We start from the raw sequence: 16384 nt of genomic DNA, 5'->3' as shown, positions 1-16384 counted from the left end.
GCTGGCTTCCCTGGCGTGAGCTGCCCCAGGGAGAGGACCACATGGCAGGGAACCAAGGCCCTCAGTCCAACAGCTCCCGAGGAACTGAATCCAGCCGACAGCCACTGACTGAGCCTCGAGATGGGTGCAGCCCTGACGGACCCCTCAACTGCAGCCTGCGGGAGACTCAGTCTTGGAGGCCCCTGGCCAAGCTGCATTCAGGTTCCAGTCTAAGAAAAAGTGACAGGCCACTGATGTTCTTTTAAACCAAGAAGTTTGGGGATTATTTGTTACGCAGCAGTAGATGACCAACACACGTATTTACTTTAAAGGGCCTCAGAAAAAAAGCGTAAGTAGCTCATCGTTTGGGTTTGCAGACATTTATTGATTGATTGCAGTGAAACTCAGGAAATGGGTCTGTTTTAATCAGCTGGAAGGAAACCTAAGATAAATAAAAGAGTAAAAGTAATAGATAAGAGTGAATGGAGGGGGATGGACAATGACCAAATTTTGATAAGAATTAAGATATTGGGCACCTGGGTGGCTCAGTGGGTTGAGCTGCTGCCTTCGGCTCGGGTCATGATCTCGAGTTCCCGGGATCGAGTCCCGCATCGGGCTCTCTGCTCAGCCGGGAGCCTGCTTCCTCCTCTCTCTCTCTGCCTGCCTCTCTGCCTACTTGTGATCTCTCTCCGTCAAATAAATAAAATCTTAAAAAAAAAAAAAAGATATTGATGGAACAATAATTTCAAGTCCTTTGTTCCTTTCCCACCTAAGAAGGATGTAATCTTTTTCTTAAAAATTTTTTTTTTTAAAATAAAGATTTTATTTGCCAGAGAGAGTGAGCGAGTGCACAAGCTCAAACCAAGGGAGAGGCAGGCAGAAAGAGTAGCAGGCTCCCCGCTGAGCAAGGAGCCCGATGTGGGACTTGATCCCAGGACCCCGGGATCATGACCTGAGCTGAGCCACCGATCAGCTTTCTTTCCTGTGGAGGCGGAATTCTGGTTCCTGGTACCTTCAACCTCCCAGCAGCCTCCCAGCATTACACGGGTGGTTAAGGTAGGATAGCTGGCAAAAGGGATTTGCAGATGTAACCAAAGTTACTAATCAGCTGATCTTAAAATAAGAGTGTCCTGGGTAATCTGTATGCTCACAGGAGCCCTTACAGGGAAAGAGATATGGCGGAGGGAGAAGCTGGAGAGGTTGGAAGCATCTGGCTGCCTTTTGAAGAGTCTCACTGGAAGCACGAGAGAGGTTCAGTGCGCCCTTGCTGGCTTTGATGACGGACGGGGCCACGAGGGAAGGAATGTGGTGGTCTCTAGGAGCTGAGAATGACCCCTGGTCGACATCCAGCAAGAAACAGGGACCGCAGCCCTAGCCAGCCCATGAGTGAGCCTGGCCCTGACAACTTGACTTTGGCCTTGTGAGGCCCCGATGTAAGGACCCAGTCTAGCTGCTGGACTTCTGACCCCCGGGACTGAGAGATGATACGTCGAGGGTGTTTTTGATAAATTTGCGGTAATGTGTTACTGCAGCAATGGACAACAGCTGTTTATGTGCTAGTGTTGGAAACACTTCATGTGAATGTTGCAAATATTTTTTTTTTCAATTGTGTGTGTGTCAATTGTCTTTAAACCTTACCCTTAATTATATTGACTTACATAGTTCATTACCAGAGGGTAAACTCAAGTTCCATTTTTGGGGGGTGTCCTTTGGTCGTGACCCCCATGTACCTAGTGCTTACAAGCAAAACACAGATTGCTGGGCTCTGTCCGGAGTTTCTGATTCAGCAGGGCGGGGAGGGCCCAGGATCTGCCTTTCTAGCTAGTGCCCAGCAGCTGCTGACGCGGGTCTTTGAGAAGGCGGTCCTCCCACCCCCACCGAGTCCTTAGAACCCCTCCCAGCCGGTACGAACCTGAGCCCCACCCCTTGGGAGGCAGGGCCCGGGAGAGCCCCGCCTCCGCGCGAACCCTCCGTTCTTATTGGCTGATGGAGAGGGGGCAGTCCCTAACGTCACAGCGCCATCAGCTCCTCCTCCTCCGACCTCCAGGGGCGGGGCCGCCACGCCTGCGCAGTGGAGCTCGTGCTGGGCGTCCGGCGCTCCCGGCCGGGTTCGAGCGGCGCGCGGCGGTTCCATGGCGGACCCCCGCGCGGAGTCGGAGCCCCTTCTGAGCCGGGCCCGGGGCGACGGCGGCCGCGACTGCCCGGCGGGCTCAGCCTCTTGCCGCCCCGGTGAGCGGCTGCCTGGGAAGGGGAGCGGGCCGCGGGGGTCGCGCACGGGGTCCTGTCGGCTCCGCGCCGTTCGCCGTGGCCACTGCGGTCGCGCCCCACGGGCCAGGGTCCGAGCGGGCGCGGGGAGCGAGGGCAGCCGTGCTCCGGGGGACGGGGGCTGCGCCCTGCGGAGTAGCGGGCGCCCGGGCCGGCCACGCGCCGCAGGGTCGCGCCCTGCCTCCCACCAGCCGGCCCGCGCCCCGCAGCCCCATGCAGCCCCCTCGATGCACCTCGGGCGGACCCAGGCCTCGGTGATCGCCTTGGGGGCCCCTAGGAGGCTGCACTTCCGTTTTCTTCTCGGTTATGATGGGGGAAACTGAGGCACAGAGCGGGGCGCTCCCCTGCCCCAGCAAGGTCACACAGCCGGGAAGTGGCTGGGCCGGGGTTCGAGCCCTGCTGGGGGTAGACTGGGCAGATGTGGCAGTCTCCTCTCTCAGTCTCGGTGCTGGACTGTCCCCAGAGGCTGGTGCCCCTTCAGCTTGGGGTTCGAGGGCGGGGGCAGGCCTCCCCAGCCCAGCCCAGCCCAGCCCAGGGAAGCTTCCTCCCTTTGCCCTCTGCAGCTCCCTCTTGCCCTTCCTGTTTACCAGCGGCGCTGCTGAATCCCGAGGCGGCTGGGGGCCGGAGGGAGGAGTCCATCTGTCTCCTGCAGAAGTCCGGCGTTGGGTGCTGGGTTAGGGGTGGAAGGGCCTCAGCCTCATTTTGCTGAGGAGAAAACCAAGGCTCAGAGCATCTCCGGGACCTGTCCAAGGTCAGCGCTGGGCTGCCCTGGGGCTGCTGCTGGTATCTTACTGGGTGTTCCTTCCGGGAGAACTTTCCTTTTCTGGCTTGCATGCTTTCTCTGTCCTGGAGGGGCCCATAGCATGGGGGCGGGGAATGGCTGGCCTGCCCTCACCTCCCACGGGGGCTCTTAGGTGGGGCTCTGTGCACCGGGTGTTCGAGCCCTGCAGTTGGATCCTCCTCCTCACGGGTTGGGGCACTGTGCTGCTCCAGGCCCCGCAGACCCTGCAGTCAGGTCCTTCTGACCCAGCCTCTCCTCATCCGCCCCAGGGGACAGTAGCTGTTTCCTCTTCTCATTGCTGGTCGGGGAGTCACCCTCTTTCTGGTCATGGAGAAGTCAAAGGACGAGGGAGCGCCACACTGTGGAAGGGGCTTCTGGAGTAAAAGCATCGGGAGCTACGGCGGCCCAAGCAGTCTGCACAGCCGTCCGGTTGTGTCTGACCTGGGAGGGGGAACTGAGGCACAGAGGGGAAGCGGCCTGCCCAGAGTCATCAGGGAGCTCGTCGGGGCTCCAGGCAGGTCGTGCAGGGTGGAGTCTGGAACAGGAAGGAGAGGGGGCTCGGGGCAGAGACTGGCCCTGGGCTGCTGGGAGACACAGTGTTTGAACCCCTGTTGTCCTCTGCTGTCTTCGGCAGACGTTCTGCCCTGACGCTCTGACCGGGTGTGCCCGCTGATCCCTGCTTAGGGGACATAGTCCTCCTGGTAGGGCCACCAGCCTGAGCCAGGGCTTGGGGTCTTGGGAGAACTTGGCCTTGGCAGAGCCACGTGGAGGGCTTAGGGTGAGGCTTCAGCAGAACGAGCGGTGGGTGGGTGAGGTGGGCACCGTAGTGCCAGCTGGAGGCAGTGTGGACTTTGTCCAGGAGCACTGGGGACTCGTGGGAAGCTGTGACGTGCTCACGACTGAGGGTTTGTGACAGGGTTCCTCTGGCCTGCTGCTGTCAGTGTGCGAAGTAGGTAGGGAGGCCTTTCTGGGGTTTGGGGCCCCGAGGCCCAGGCCAGAGGTTTGATGTGTGCGGGCAGTTCCCAGGGCGCCTGACACCCCTGGCCGGCTACGGCTTGCCTGGACCTGGGCCCCTTCAGCGGCACCCCGGGTCTGCGTCTAGAGCGAGCCCACAGGCTTTTCTTGTCCAAGAAGCTTGTGTGCTTAGATCTCTCCAGGTGGCGAGCTCATCTTATCATCTGGGGTTTGGGTAACTCTGGGCCCCTTCTGGGCCCTCAGACCACCCTGCCCTGTAGCCACCCTCCTGTAGCCATTCACTCACACCATAAGGAAGCTTTGAGGACACTCTGTGCTGACCCCTTCATGGTCCCGGGCTCTGTGGGTACAGCAGGGAGTGGACCAGTGGGCCGACGGATCCCAGTTCCCGGGATGCTGTCAGGGGAAGCAGGGTTCGCATCCTCACAGCCTCCCTGGGAAAACTTATAGGGCTCCTCAGGGTGAGCGCGGAGGTTGTACGTGGGGGGAAACTGAGGCATATAGCGGTGGGTGTTTGCTGTGATGGCAGAGCCAGGCTGGAGTCGTGCCTCCTACTTCTGTCCAGGGTCCCCTGTCTCCTGATAGCCAACTCCCCCACCCCCCTCCGCCAGGAGCCCTGAGGATGGGGGAAGCTGCTTCCCCGGGGAATGGGGGCAGAGTAGACAGTGGCCTGCCGCCTGCCCTGCGTCTGGCTTCGGTAGCTCTGCTCTAGAGGCATGCATGAAGCTGCTTCTCCCCGTCCAGAGCTGCTGGCGCAGAAGGACCAGAGGCGACAGGAGGATGTTCAACAGAAACAGCTGCCTGGTTTTGAAGCCCCGCCCTGGGAGCTGCTGGGGGCTGTGTGCCGGCTCCCCCTGACCTCCCCCAGGGCCTGGGCTGCCTGGGTTGCCCCCTCTCTCCTGGACCGCAGGCCGTGTGGGGTTCTTCTGTTGCAGAGGTGGCACTTGGCCGTGAGCAGTGGCTGCATCCCAAGGCTGCAAGGACTGACCTCGCAGCCTTTGGCTCCTTGATGGGCCAGGGCTGGGGATGCTGGGATGAGGCTTCAAGCCGCCCAACTTGTCCCAAAGGCCTCTCGTAGTCGGGAGCCTGTGGGGGCCCCTGTGGGGCGCATCCATCCTCCTGTGCCCTGACACCCCCCTGCCGCTGGGGGGTGAAGACGGCAGGAGGGGGCCACAGTGGCCCGCTCACGGAGCACGCTCTGTGTGCTGGGCCAGGCCTGGGGCCGCTCCTGTGCGGACTTGCTGCTGGGCGAAAGGCGTCTCGCTGCAGAGCCTGGGAAAAGAATGCCTGCAGGTTCTTTCCTTGGTCTCCGTGGTCCCGTAGCAGGCGAGCATCCCGTGGTCTACGTTGTCACCCAGTGTGGCTTCTCTGCCCGCAGGTGCTGCGTCTTGGCGGGACCTCTGCTTTGACCAGGCTGCTGTCTTCATTGAAGATGCGATCCAGGTGGGCGGCACCCGCTCCCAGTGGCTGGGTCTGGGCTGGTCTCCAGGCGTTTGTGGGCACTGGGTGATGGCCGCCCTGCTGATTCCCACTTGCTGTCCTGGGGCAGGGGCCTTGGTGGCTGAACCATGTGGTCATCATAGCCGTGACAATGGGGCCTTTGGGGATGGGTCGCTTGGAATCCTGCCTAAAGTAGGTGGGCCCAGGTCCTAGAATCGATCACTTGTTTTGTTGAGTTCCCTCCTGCTGAGAGCCTGGCCTGTGCCTGCCTCTCCCAGGGCCTACAGAAGACGCCCAGGGGTGGTCAGACCATGCCCCCTGCTGGAAAACAACATCCAGGCTCGATTTCGGAAATAGGATATGGAAGGGGCCATGTGGGGGGCTAGGCGGGTGGGGGGGGCAGCCTGGAGAGTGACACAGCGGGGGGCCTTGCAGAGCAGAGTGGGGACCCTCACAGGCAGGCAGCGGGCGCAGCTGTACGTTAGGAAGTGGGCGTCTGGGCGGGGCCGTGGGGCTTCGGGTGCCCTGCGGGGTCACGAGACAGCCCTTTGTCCACGCGTGCCACTGAAGTAGACTCTGGCCTGCAGCACGTCTCTCTGCCTCAGGGCTTGTCGTGGGGCCAGTGGGCGCCCAGTCTGTGGCTGGCCATGCGTGCGGCTCCGAGGGGACCCCCGCTCACACCCCCCCCCCCGCCATGTGATGTTCACTTTCAGTATCGCTCCATTAACCACCGCATGGATGTCAGGTCGATGTGGCTTTACCGGTTGTATTACTCGAACGCGTGCCAATGGTGAGAAGGCCCACGCGTGCGGCCTGGCCGGGTGCGGGGAGGCCGGCCTCAGGGTCCACGCGGGTTCCCCTCCCTATGGCGGAAAAGGAGCCGCTTTCCCCACCTTCTGGGAACAGACCCCCGCCCGGGGAAGGAGAGGCTCTCCCTGGGGGTGAGCTCCAGGCCTGGCCTTCGAGCTGTGACCCGAGCACTGGATGTGACCGCGCGAGAGCGGGCACAGACCGGGAGGCGTGGGCTCCGCCTGTTGAAGCCGTGGAGTCTGTCCTCGCTTCCCAGGCATCCTGCCTGCGGATCTAGTTTTGGCCCAGAGCCCTGCTGGTGCGCGCATTTTAATTAGTTTTTGTTGGTTTTTCTTCTGTTTTTTTTTTCAGGATATTGAGCTTCACCATTTTCTTGATCCTGTTTTTGGCCTTTATCGAGAGCCCTTCCTCGCTCACTAGCACCGCGGACGTCCGCTACCGCTCGGCCCCCTGGGATCCACCCTGCGGCCTGACCGAGGGCGTCGAGGTGCTCTGCCTGCTGGTCTTTGTGGCCGACGTCTCTGTGAAGGTGAGGTGGGCGCCGTCAGGGGCCAAAGCCCAGGGGTCAGCGCCCTCCCGGCCTGTCCGCTGCTTTCCTGGTTCATTTACCCTCCAGCTGCCTTTTTCTCCGACGGCACTTTGACCCCCTGAGCGAAGGCCTGGGTGGTGGAGAGTTCTGGTCGCTGTAACAGGGGCTCTATCTGCTTCCGCCCTCTCCAGACGAGACCGAGTCTCGGCTCTGCCTGTCAGGCGCACAACCTTGCGGGACCTCCGGGGGTGGCCGAGGGTCTGGCGGTGCCCTTGTGAGGAGAGACTCCAGTAGAGCAAGGCAGGGCCAGTGGTCTCTCTCTTGCCCAGCCTCCCACCCCCAAGAGAAGAGGAACACGGGAGGAGGCGGGCGTGGGGCGGAAGGGGGCCTGTTGCCACGTGGTGTGGGCCTGAGTCTAGATTCTGTCTGACCCGAGTCCTTCCAGAAGCTGGAGGTGGGCCCAGCCTCGCTCATTTGAGGTTCTGAGCCGTGTCAAAGGTTGAGAGCCCTAATGGTTTCCCTGTGAGAGGAGAGGGGCCGGGAGGCCAGGTCTGGCTGCGGGTCTCGTGCTGCTTTTATCAGACAGCTCTGGGGCTGGGCCGTTGGGACACCGCTGGCCACACAGGGTGTGGGGCTGTCCCCAGAGGCCAGGGTGCCTTTACCTGGCCCCTGCTGGGCTGTCCCGCAGCTGACGCTGAGGCCGTGGCAGCTTTGCCTTGTTTCTTCAGCCCGTGATGTGTCGAGGGGGCTTGGGGGGTTTTTAAAACTGGAACTGAAAGTGGTGAGACATTCTCATTAGTGTTTTTGAACGGCTGGTGCTTTTGGGAAGTCTCAAAAGTCAGAGCAAGTGTACATTTTTATCTGCGCGCAGTGACATCTGGGTGGCCTGCCGTCCGTGATGTGGCTGGCCAGTTGGCCACAGAGAGAGACCTCCGGCCTGGTTGATTTTTACTGGTTTATTTAACATTTTTTTTTTTTTAAGATTTTATTTATTATTTATTTGACAGAGAGAGATCACAAGTAGGCAGAGAGGCAGGCAGAGAGAGAGAGAGGAGGAAGCAGGGTCCCTGCTGAGCAGAGAGCCCGATGCGGGACTCGATCCCAGGACCCTGAGATCACGACCTGAGCCGAAGGCAGCGGCTTAACCCACTGAGCCACCCAGGTGCCCTATTTAACATTTTTTAAAGAAATATTTTATTTATTTGTGAGAGGGAGTGAGTGCACAAACAGGGAGGGGCAGAGGGAGATGCAGGCTCCCTGCCGAGCGGGGAGCCCGATGTGGGGCTCAATCCCAGGACCCAGGATTGTGACCTGAGTCGAAGAAGACAGGCTTGACCGACTGAGCCGCCCAGGTGCCCCTCAGGCCTGGTTTACAGATGGTTCTGGGTGTGGGCTGGCTCTAACCAGAAGTGGACCATGGGTGGTGTTACAGCCCCTTTTCCAGAATGGTTCTTTTTTTTTTTTTTTTAAAGATTTTGTTTATTTATTTGACAGACAGAGATCACAAGTAGGCAGAGAGGCAGGTAGAGAGAGAGAGGAGGAAGCAGACTCCCTGCTGAGCAGAAAGCCTATACAGGGCTCGATCCCAGAACCCCAGGACCAAGACCTGAGCTGAAGGCAGAGGCTTTAACCCACTGAGCCACCCAGGCACCCCACCAGAATAGTTCTTTTCCAGAGTGGCTCTTGGGCATAAGCTAAGCTGACGGTTGGGATGGGCAGGACGGCTCGGCCCCCGTTACCGACGTGGAAGCAGGCAGGCGTGGTTAAGTGCTGAGCCCAGGATCACTGGCTGTCCGAGGTCACCAGCAGGCTGGGCGGGAAGCTCAGCTTCTTGCTCCCCGTGTCACGTGGAGGCCACACTGGCCGCCAAAGCGGCCCCTGCTCTGGCTGCCCCGGCCTTACCTGTGTGTGCCGGCAGGCTGGGGCTGGCTGTGGGGCTGGTGTCTGCGGGGCCGCCTGCTCGCCCGCTCACCCCCTGCTCCTCTTGCAGAGCTACCTGGTTGGGTGGGCCCAGTTCCGGACGAACCCCTGGCTGCTGGCCTACCTCGTGGTGCTGGTCGTGTCTCTCACGGACTGGATCGTGTCGCTGAGTCTGCTTTGCCAGGAGGTAGGTGGTGCGGTGGCTTGGGGTGGGGAGCGGGGAGCTCTGGGTGGCCTGCCCCCTGCCCGGCTCTGCCCACCCTCGCAGCCCTCCAGTCAGCCATCGGGCCGTGGGGCCGTGTCCCATCTTGTAGAAGGAGGCACTGAGGCCTGGGGAGGGCACAAGGACCCCTGATTCCTGCCTCACCATTTTCCAGCTCAGCTCCTCCACCGGCTGGGTCCCCTGCCGCCCCGGGGCCTTGCCCTGGCCACGTGCCCAGACCTCTGGGAGTGCCACAGTGGGAGAGTCCATGTAGCCGAGTGCCCCGTCCTGCCCCCCACCCAGATGCACTTCCCAGTGACCGGATAGGACAGAAGCGGGGAGACTTGGTATGGGGACATCCGTGTCCATCAGGAACAGTTGGGCACACGAGCCTGTCAGGTGCTTTAGCCAAGAGAGTTTGTATAGAAGCTTACACAGGCGTTGAGTAACCCACAGAGCAGAACGGGGGTGGGGCGGAAGCTGCAGGAAGCTCAGGGGAGGGGCCCCCAGAACCGGGGCCGCGCCCTCCAGGCCCTGGAGCCGGGCAGAGCACCCAGATCCTTCTGGAGACCGCAGGAAAGGGAGGCTGGCAGCCCCCGGCATGGGCACTGCCCTAGGGCCAGCAAGGAGACGGAGGGCAGTGGCGCGTCCCCCTCTGGCCTCCCAGCCTCTCCCTGGTGCCCTCACTGGCAGGAGTGAGCGGGCTGCGAAGGGGAACAGAGCTGCCGGCAGGATGGCCGCTCAGTGTCCGCCTCCCACTTCCTCGCAGGAAAGAGCTCTGTGAACGTGCAAACCCACGTCTGTGCAACAGGCAGGGGAGGCCGCGCGCAGCCTCTCGGGTTTGTGTTGTTGCTGGTTGTGGCCCTGACGGATCGTTCTGGGTTCCTCCTGCTCAGGCTCCCCGTGCCCTTGGCCGCAGCCAGCTCCCTGCTCCTGTGGCTTCTTCCCCTCGAACAGGGACCCAGACCTTCGTACCTGGCCGGTCTGTGGCTTCAGGGGTCCTGTTTTTGGAGTCTTGGAGTTTTCCGATAGTCTTTCTCCTGGCTGTGCCTCGAGCCCCAACCCAGACCTCCCCGCGCCTCATGCAGCAGCACTGTCCTTGGCAGTGGGAATGGTGCTCGCCCTGCCACCGGCATCCCACCGTGCTTTTCGTGACTCTTACGGCACGTCTGTCCACGGGGTGGCCATTTCCAGAGCAGCAGGGCACTGGACTGTGGCTGCGGAGTGGAGGATGGCCGTTCTGTTCTGTCCTGGTGCTCGGAGCCTCTGGTGCACATCCTGGGGCCACCGGGCGCTGCCTCCCAGGGCTGGTGTCCCTGAGCCCACCTCATGCCATCAAACCCTTCGGCGTGGGGCGGTGTAAGCCGGGGAGTGCCGTGGGCTGGTTGGAAGCCGCATGGCCCCCGAGACTCAAGTAGTGGTCTTGGGGCACTCCCAGGCAGGGCCCTAACCCGCATGCCTGGCTGTCCAGTGAGGACAGATCGGCACCCTGCCCAGGGAAGGGGCCCATTGCGGTCACCTGCCCAGCTGCCACGGCCACATCGGGGTGGGTGAGCAGAACTGGGCTCTGCTTCTAGAGGGCAGGCCGTCCGTGGTGGCCTTCGGGGCAAAGGCTCGGACATTACAGGACATGTCGTTTTGTGGGCGTTCCCTCTGTCCGTCCACGCACACACTTCTCAGACCTTTCCCCACTGTTCAGGTCTGTTCTTTCTGTGCCCTGACCACCCCACGGGAGTTGTTCTCTTTCTCAGTACGGACAGGCTGGACCCTAACCCACTAAAATGCTTTCTCTTCAGCACCCCCTGTGGCAGTATCTCCTGATGGAGGCCATAGCGCCACACACGGTCCCCTTCTGGGTGGGGTCAGCATGTCACCCAGAACTGTCCATGGACCAGGTCTGCGGTCCTTCCCTGTGGCCAGCTGGCCGGTCCTAAGGAACTCCTCAGGGGCACCAGGGGAGGGAGGGTGCAGACGGACTGGGGGCCTCCCCCCAGCTCCAGCCTAGTCTCTCTGTTTCTACCTTGTAGCCCGGAGGTCAGATCACGTGGGGTCTACCGGTCACTGGGTAGGCCGTGGTCACGACTCTTTTCTCGTGGGAGGCGAGGCATCTGCCGGTTCGTTGGCGGGCTGTGACTCTGGAGGCCTCGTCAGGGGCTTCCCTGGCGCTGGGCCAGCTGCTCATCAGTGTTGAGTCCTGCGGCTGTCCCTCCCCGTCCTTCATAAAGGTCACACATCCCTGTGTCCATGACCCTGATGTGGCCCCAGCATGGGGAGGGCTCTTGGGAGGTGCGAGCTGCACCCTGGTCTGTGATTACAGGCGAGGGTCCAAGACCCTGGGTGTGGGTGCCAGTAGGACCTTTAGCTGCCGCTTGGCCTAGGGAGGTGGCCGAAACTCAGGATATGGTTGCTGAGACAAGGTTCCATCCAGCGGCCGTGCGCAGGTCATGGGTGAGCTGGGGACGCTGGTTCCTCAGCCCATGGGCACAGGGGGGCAGTGGGCAGAGCCCGGAGTGTCCGTTTATTGATGTTACCTGGGGCTTTCTGGTCCTGTGCTGAGAGTGGGGCCCCCTTCTGACCATGTGTGTGGCCCAGGGAGGTTGAGTCAGGCCTTGGGCTCCCGTATCCTGTGGACGACCTGGAGGGTCTGCCGTGTGCCCCTGCTGGTGGGACCTCGTTCTCTTGAGAGAGAGCCCTCTAGAATGAGGAAACCCCAGGTACGTCGTGGCATCTGGAGGGCCATGGGTGCTGTGCTGGAGGGGGTGGCGTTTGCGCTGGCCTGGGACGGACGAGGACAGTCCGCTCGCTGATCAGGGGGTGGCCTGAGGGCTGCAGGCAGCGGGATGGCAGTGGCGTCCCCTGGACGGGCCAGAGTGAGCCTGCGGGCCAGTCCTTCGGCCTTGCACAGGGAGGGACGTGGTCAGCTGGGCTTCTACGACAAGATGCGCAGAGATTTAATGTGACACTTCAAACCACGCGGCCGAGGCGATGGGGTGATTGCGAGAGAGGTGTTAACGTCTTCATATGGAAGGGACGAATCGCCAAAAAATCACAGAAAGCAAATAACCACGTGGCTTGACAAGTTCCCCAAGGCGAGAGGCCACAGAGGGGAGGAAGGGGCGCTGGGGGTCAGCACTCGGGGGTCAGGTATGGGGAGCCGGCCGGAGGCGTTGGGCAGACCCGGGCCCAGAGGTCACTGAGGCTGGGGCCAGCTTCCCGGACAGGAGGACCGGCTGCGGCAGGGGTGGGGCGTGGGGGGCAGGGTCTCAGAATGGGTGGTGTGTTGGCTAGTGGAGGAGGAGGGACGCCTGAGGGAAGCGCTTGAGAGGGCTGGGGTGTCCTGCGGGCAGTGGGCGTGGGGGGCTCCCCTGCTTCGGACGGGAAGGAAGAGGGAAGGGGGCCACCGGGGCCTGTGCGTGTGTGTGTGTGCGTGCGTGTGCGCGTGCCTGCCTGCAGTGCGTGTGCGTGTGCCTGCCTGCGTGCGTGTGCGTGTGCCTGCCTGCGTGCGTGTGCGTGTGCCTGCCTGCGTGTGCATGCGTGTGTGCCTGCCTGCACGCGTGTGCGTGGAGGTGTGCGCGTGCAGGGCATGCCCGCGGGGCGTGTGTGCTTGTGGAGGGCGCGCGTGTGTGTGTGTGTGTGTGTGTGTGTGCATGCTGGGGCTGCAGGCTGCAGGGTGTGGCCTGGTGGCCCTGTGTGCGGGAGGGAGCAGGCCGCAGAACGGGTGGGGCGGGGGAGGAGCCAGGAGCGTGGAGCAGTCCCCCACCTCCACCCCGTGGGACAGACAGCTTTGTGGGGCGGTGTGGAGCCCCCCATGGTGCTGCAGGGCTGATGGGAGCTTGGTGGCCCGTTGGCAGGGGTTGGGGGAGGCTGCGGAGTGGGAGTTGGGGAGCACGGAGGAGGGGGGCTGGGGCCTGGAGCGGCTGGCCGGGAGGGGTCTGAGTGGGTCTGGGGGGCCCCTCGGCAGGTCGGGTCTCGGGCCTGGGTGCAGAGCCGCTTCCCGCTGTCTTGCAGCGGCTGCGGGTCCGCAGGCTCCTGCGGCCGTTCTTCCTGATGCAGAACTCGTCCATGATGAAGAAGACGCTCAAGTGTATCCGGTCGTCGCTGCCAGAGATGGCCAGGTGGGCGCTCCGTGCCGGCGCTCCCGGTGCTGCCATCGGGGGTGCTGGGACCGCAGCCTGGGGCACGACTGGCCCCAGCCTTGGAGGCCAGGGAGTGGGTTTCCGGGGGCCCTCCTGGCAGCCTCTCCGCGGTCTGGGACCCGCCTGACGGCTGCAGGGCCCTGCGGGTGCTCCCTGGCCGTCCCCGCTGGGACTGTGCCCCCCCCCCCCCCCCGCAACCTGCCTCCGTTCTCTGTCCCCTGGCCTCCCTCTGCCTCCGGTCCGCTTCCCCCGGTGGCTCACCGGGCTGGCCCTCGCTCTCCAGCCCAGGTGGCTGGATGTGGCCGTCCCCTCTGAGAGTCCAGGGGTCCTTGGACCCCCAGACCCGAGGGTACCGATGGTCCCTGCCGGGGAAAGCGCTCCCTAAGGACAGGACCGGTAGTGAGCACAGGTCAGGCTTGGGGGCAGGGAGCTCCCTGAGTGCTCGGGCGGCTGTCCCTAGACCCCATCCCGCTGGGCGCTGGGTGCGCCGGGCGTGGGTCCCGTCTGAGCGCCTGCGCCTCCCCAGTGTCCTGCTGCTGCTGGCGCTGCACCTGTGTGTCTTCACCATGTCCGGGATGCTGCTCTTCACAGGCGAGAAGGTACCGTGTTCCGCTCTGTCCGCGCCGGGAGCCCAGGGCTTTGATGGACGGGTCGGCCTTGTCCTCCAGGTAGCTGTTGGGCCTGCAGAGCTGGCGGACTGGTTAGGCCACCTGCCCTGGCCTCGTAACGGGGGTTGGTGGTGGTCCACCTAGACCCCAGGTGTCTCTTCAAAGGGCCAGTCTTCATGTGCCTGTCGCCATGGCCTCATGGGCTCAGGGCTGGGCGGCCTGGCTGCTGCTCCCTCTCCTCTCTCCTCCCCTCCCTGCCCTGTTGCTGACCCAGATTTCTCTATACCCGTTAGGTGGAGGCCCCCTCAGACTGGCGCTGGGGGCCACTGGGTGGGCTGTGCCACCGTCCGCCCCACGGCGCCCGTCTCCCTTCTCCGGCTGCGGGCTTTTGTCCACCCCCAGACCCCCTTCCCTTCCCACTTCTGCTTCTTGGCTCCCCAGCGGCTTGTTGCTGTGTGGAGGTGTCTGCCGCCTCCCACCCCGGTCCCCACACGCCATGTGTCTGTGGTCCAGTGTGTCTTACCTCATGGCCTGGCTAGGGTCATGGTCGTCCTCGGGGTGGAGCTGTCCCGCATCTCTGTCCTGGGTGTGGCCGAGGGTCAGCTAAGGCCAATTTCTGTGGAGTTTGTGGCGGTATTTGGGGGCTCAGACTGTCCTGTCCATGAGGACTAGAGACTGTCCTGATTTTGGGAGAGCTGGAGCTCCCGTGTATGCATGTTTGCACGCGCGTGTGTGCATGTTTGCACGTGCCTGTGTCCATAACTATCTTTTGAGTGTGTCTGTGTTTGTGTAATTGTGTGTGCTGTGTGTCTCTCTATCTGGGTGTGTGCTGTGTGTGTGTGTGTGTGTGTGGTTATGTCGTTAACCGGGTGTGCCGTGTCTCTGTGTGTGCTCCAGCCGGGGTGGCTGAAGGCTTTTCCCCGTGGTTCTGAGCAGACCGGCTTCGTGGGCCCGTGGCCTGTGGATATGCAGCCCGCCCTGGGCACTGGCTCTTGGGCCCAGAGGCCCTGAGTTAGGCTCCGTCTGGCCATGAGTGCAGAGTCTGCTGGGAGATGACGGGAGGTGCAGGTCAGGGTGCACCCCAGGTGCTGCTGGGGTGCTGACCCCACGGTGGCTGGAGCTCTGCCGGCCGCAGGCCGTGGCTTTTGGGGGACAGAGGCCCGACGGCCCACACAGCTGCCCCGTTTGTTCTCAGCAGGGCGATGGGCAGGACCGGGAGAGGCTGATCTACTTTCGCAACCTGCCGGAGGCTCTGACCTCCCTCCTGGTGCTGCTGACCACGGCCAACAACCCCGACGGTGTGTGTGTGGGGGGGGCCCGGGGCCGGTGGGATGAGGTGAACCCAGAGCCTCGGCGCGGGGCTCTGGGAGGCCGGAGCGCATCGGGCTTCTCTGACGCCGGGTGGAGCGTGGAAGGGGCGTCGGGTTCTGTCCCTCGCTCATGCCTGGCTTTTCTTCCCGTTTGTCTTTTCCCTTCTCCTTCCGTGTCTTCCCGTCTCCCCCACGTCCGCTCCTTGCTCGCTCCCTCTGCCTCCCGCTCTGCTCCCTGCACCTTGTCTTCCCCGACTCCTGTGTCCACGGAGAAGCTGAGAATGAGCGCGGTGACAAGTGCCGCGCGTGGCGGGTTCCCTGGTGGCTTCCTCTTTGAGGCCCAGCCACTGTCTCTGCCGCCGCTCAGGCGTGGCCGTGGGGTACAGCTCGTCCCTGAGGTGACAGGCCCGGGGTGTTTGGTGGCTGTGGTGCTCACGTTTGGGGCTGCTGCTGGGGCAAGGGTGGTGGCCAGGATGGGGTGCTGCGGGCCTCTAGGGCCTGGCTGTGGCCTGGCCGCCCTGGCTGGTGACTTCCGTCTTGGGCTGATGCCCCCGTCACGGAGCCCTTCCCGGGAGGGCAGCCCCCAGCTTCCACGCCCAGGGAGAGCTGTGCGGCGGGACTCTGAGCGTTGTCCCCCCATGTCCTGTGAGTCGTAGCAAGTCACCCAAGGGAGAGCTGAGCTTCCGCGAGTGGGGAGTTCTCAGGGAAGCGGGTTTCAGCTTCGTGCAGGGGAGGAGCAGCCTCGGAAAGGAGCGCGATCCCCGCGGCAGGGGTGTGTGCGCAGAGGTTGGCATTCGGAGGGGAGCCAGAGCCCCCCGTCTGCTGAGGGCATGTGGTGGGGCCGTGATGGGGTCAGAGCGGAGGCCGAGCTTGTGAGCGTGTTTCTGTTTCTCCGTTTTCTTCACAGTTATGATTCCTGCATATTCCAAGAACCGGGCCTACGCCATCTTTTTCATAGTCTTCACCCTGATAGGTGAGTTCGGACAGACTTGAGGGGTCACTCGGGACGAGATCCTGTCCCTCGTGGCAAGATCCCGAATGCCCTCCCGAGTGTAGCATTCCCAGCCCTCTGTGCCCTCCCGACCCTGAGTCTCCGCCGCAGTGTGTCATCTCTGACCACGTGACTTCACCTGAGCGTGTCCTCCTGTGACTTCTCTTCAGCCGCCTTCATTGCTGACCTGGCTTTACTTTGCCTTCCCGACCGTGTGACCGCGCTTCCATGTGTCCTTCCCGACCGTGTCCTTCCCGACCGTGTGACCGCGCTTCCGCGTGTCCTCCCCGACCGTGTGACCGCGCTTCTATGTGTCCTTCCCGACCGTGTGACCGCGCTTCCATGTGTCCTTCCCGACCATGTCCTCCCCGACCGTGTGACCGCGCTTCCATGTGTCCTTCCCGACCGTGTCCTTCCCGACCGTGTGACCGCGCTTCC

The 16384-nt window shown here is 62.6% G+C and overlaps 1 protein-coding gene and 1 long non-coding RNA gene across 14 annotated transcripts in view; both read left to right on the top strand.

Annotated features, from left to right (window-relative positions):
- LOC132017564 (uncharacterized) overlaps positions 1–1585 on the top strand; it is a 31017-nt gene extending 29432 nt beyond the window's left edge. For both annotated transcript variants that reach the window (XR_009404331.1, XR_009404332.1), the window contains exons 3-4: positions 2–328; positions 1133–1585. This is a non-coding gene — a long non-coding RNA (uncharacterized LOC132017564). The remainder of the gene's footprint in view (position 1; positions 329–1132) is intronic.
- A 461-nt stretch (positions 1586–2046) lies between these two features.
- Positions 2047–16384, top strand: part of TPCN2 (two pore segment channel 2) — a 26839-nt gene continuing 12501 nt past the window's right edge. For 4 of the 12 annotated variants that reach the window (XM_059399259.1, XM_059399244.1, XM_059399288.1 and 1 more), the window contains exons 1-9: positions 2049–2208; positions 5379–5443; positions 6154–6230; positions 6602–6779; positions 8770–8886; positions 12910–13016; positions 13564–13636; positions 14841–14943; positions 15863–15928. In XM_059399259.1, coding sequence (XP_059255242.1) covers positions 2112–2208; positions 5379–5443; positions 6154–6230; positions 6602–6779; positions 8770–8886; positions 12910–13016; positions 13564–13636; positions 14841–14943; positions 15863–15928 — 883 coding nt within the window. In that variant the 5' untranslated portion in view covers positions 2049–2111. Of the gene's footprint in view, positions 2209–2890; positions 2996–5378; positions 5444–6153; positions 6231–6601; positions 6780–8769; positions 8887–12909; positions 13017–13563; positions 13637–14840; positions 14944–15862; positions 15929–16384 lie in introns of those variants that run through there. The other 8 variants (XM_059399295.1, XM_059399247.1, XR_009404300.1 and 5 more) reach the window with 8 other exon arrangements.

This window comes from Mustela nigripes, chromosome 1 (genome assembly GCF_022355385.1).
Source record: "Mustela nigripes isolate SB6536 chromosome 1, MUSNIG.SB6536, whole genome shotgun sequence".
NCBI lineage: Eukaryota > Metazoa > Chordata > Mammalia > Carnivora > Mustelidae > Mustela > Mustela nigripes.
Note: the sequence above shows the minus strand (reverse complement) of the source record. Positions and strands in the feature narration are given on the sequence as shown.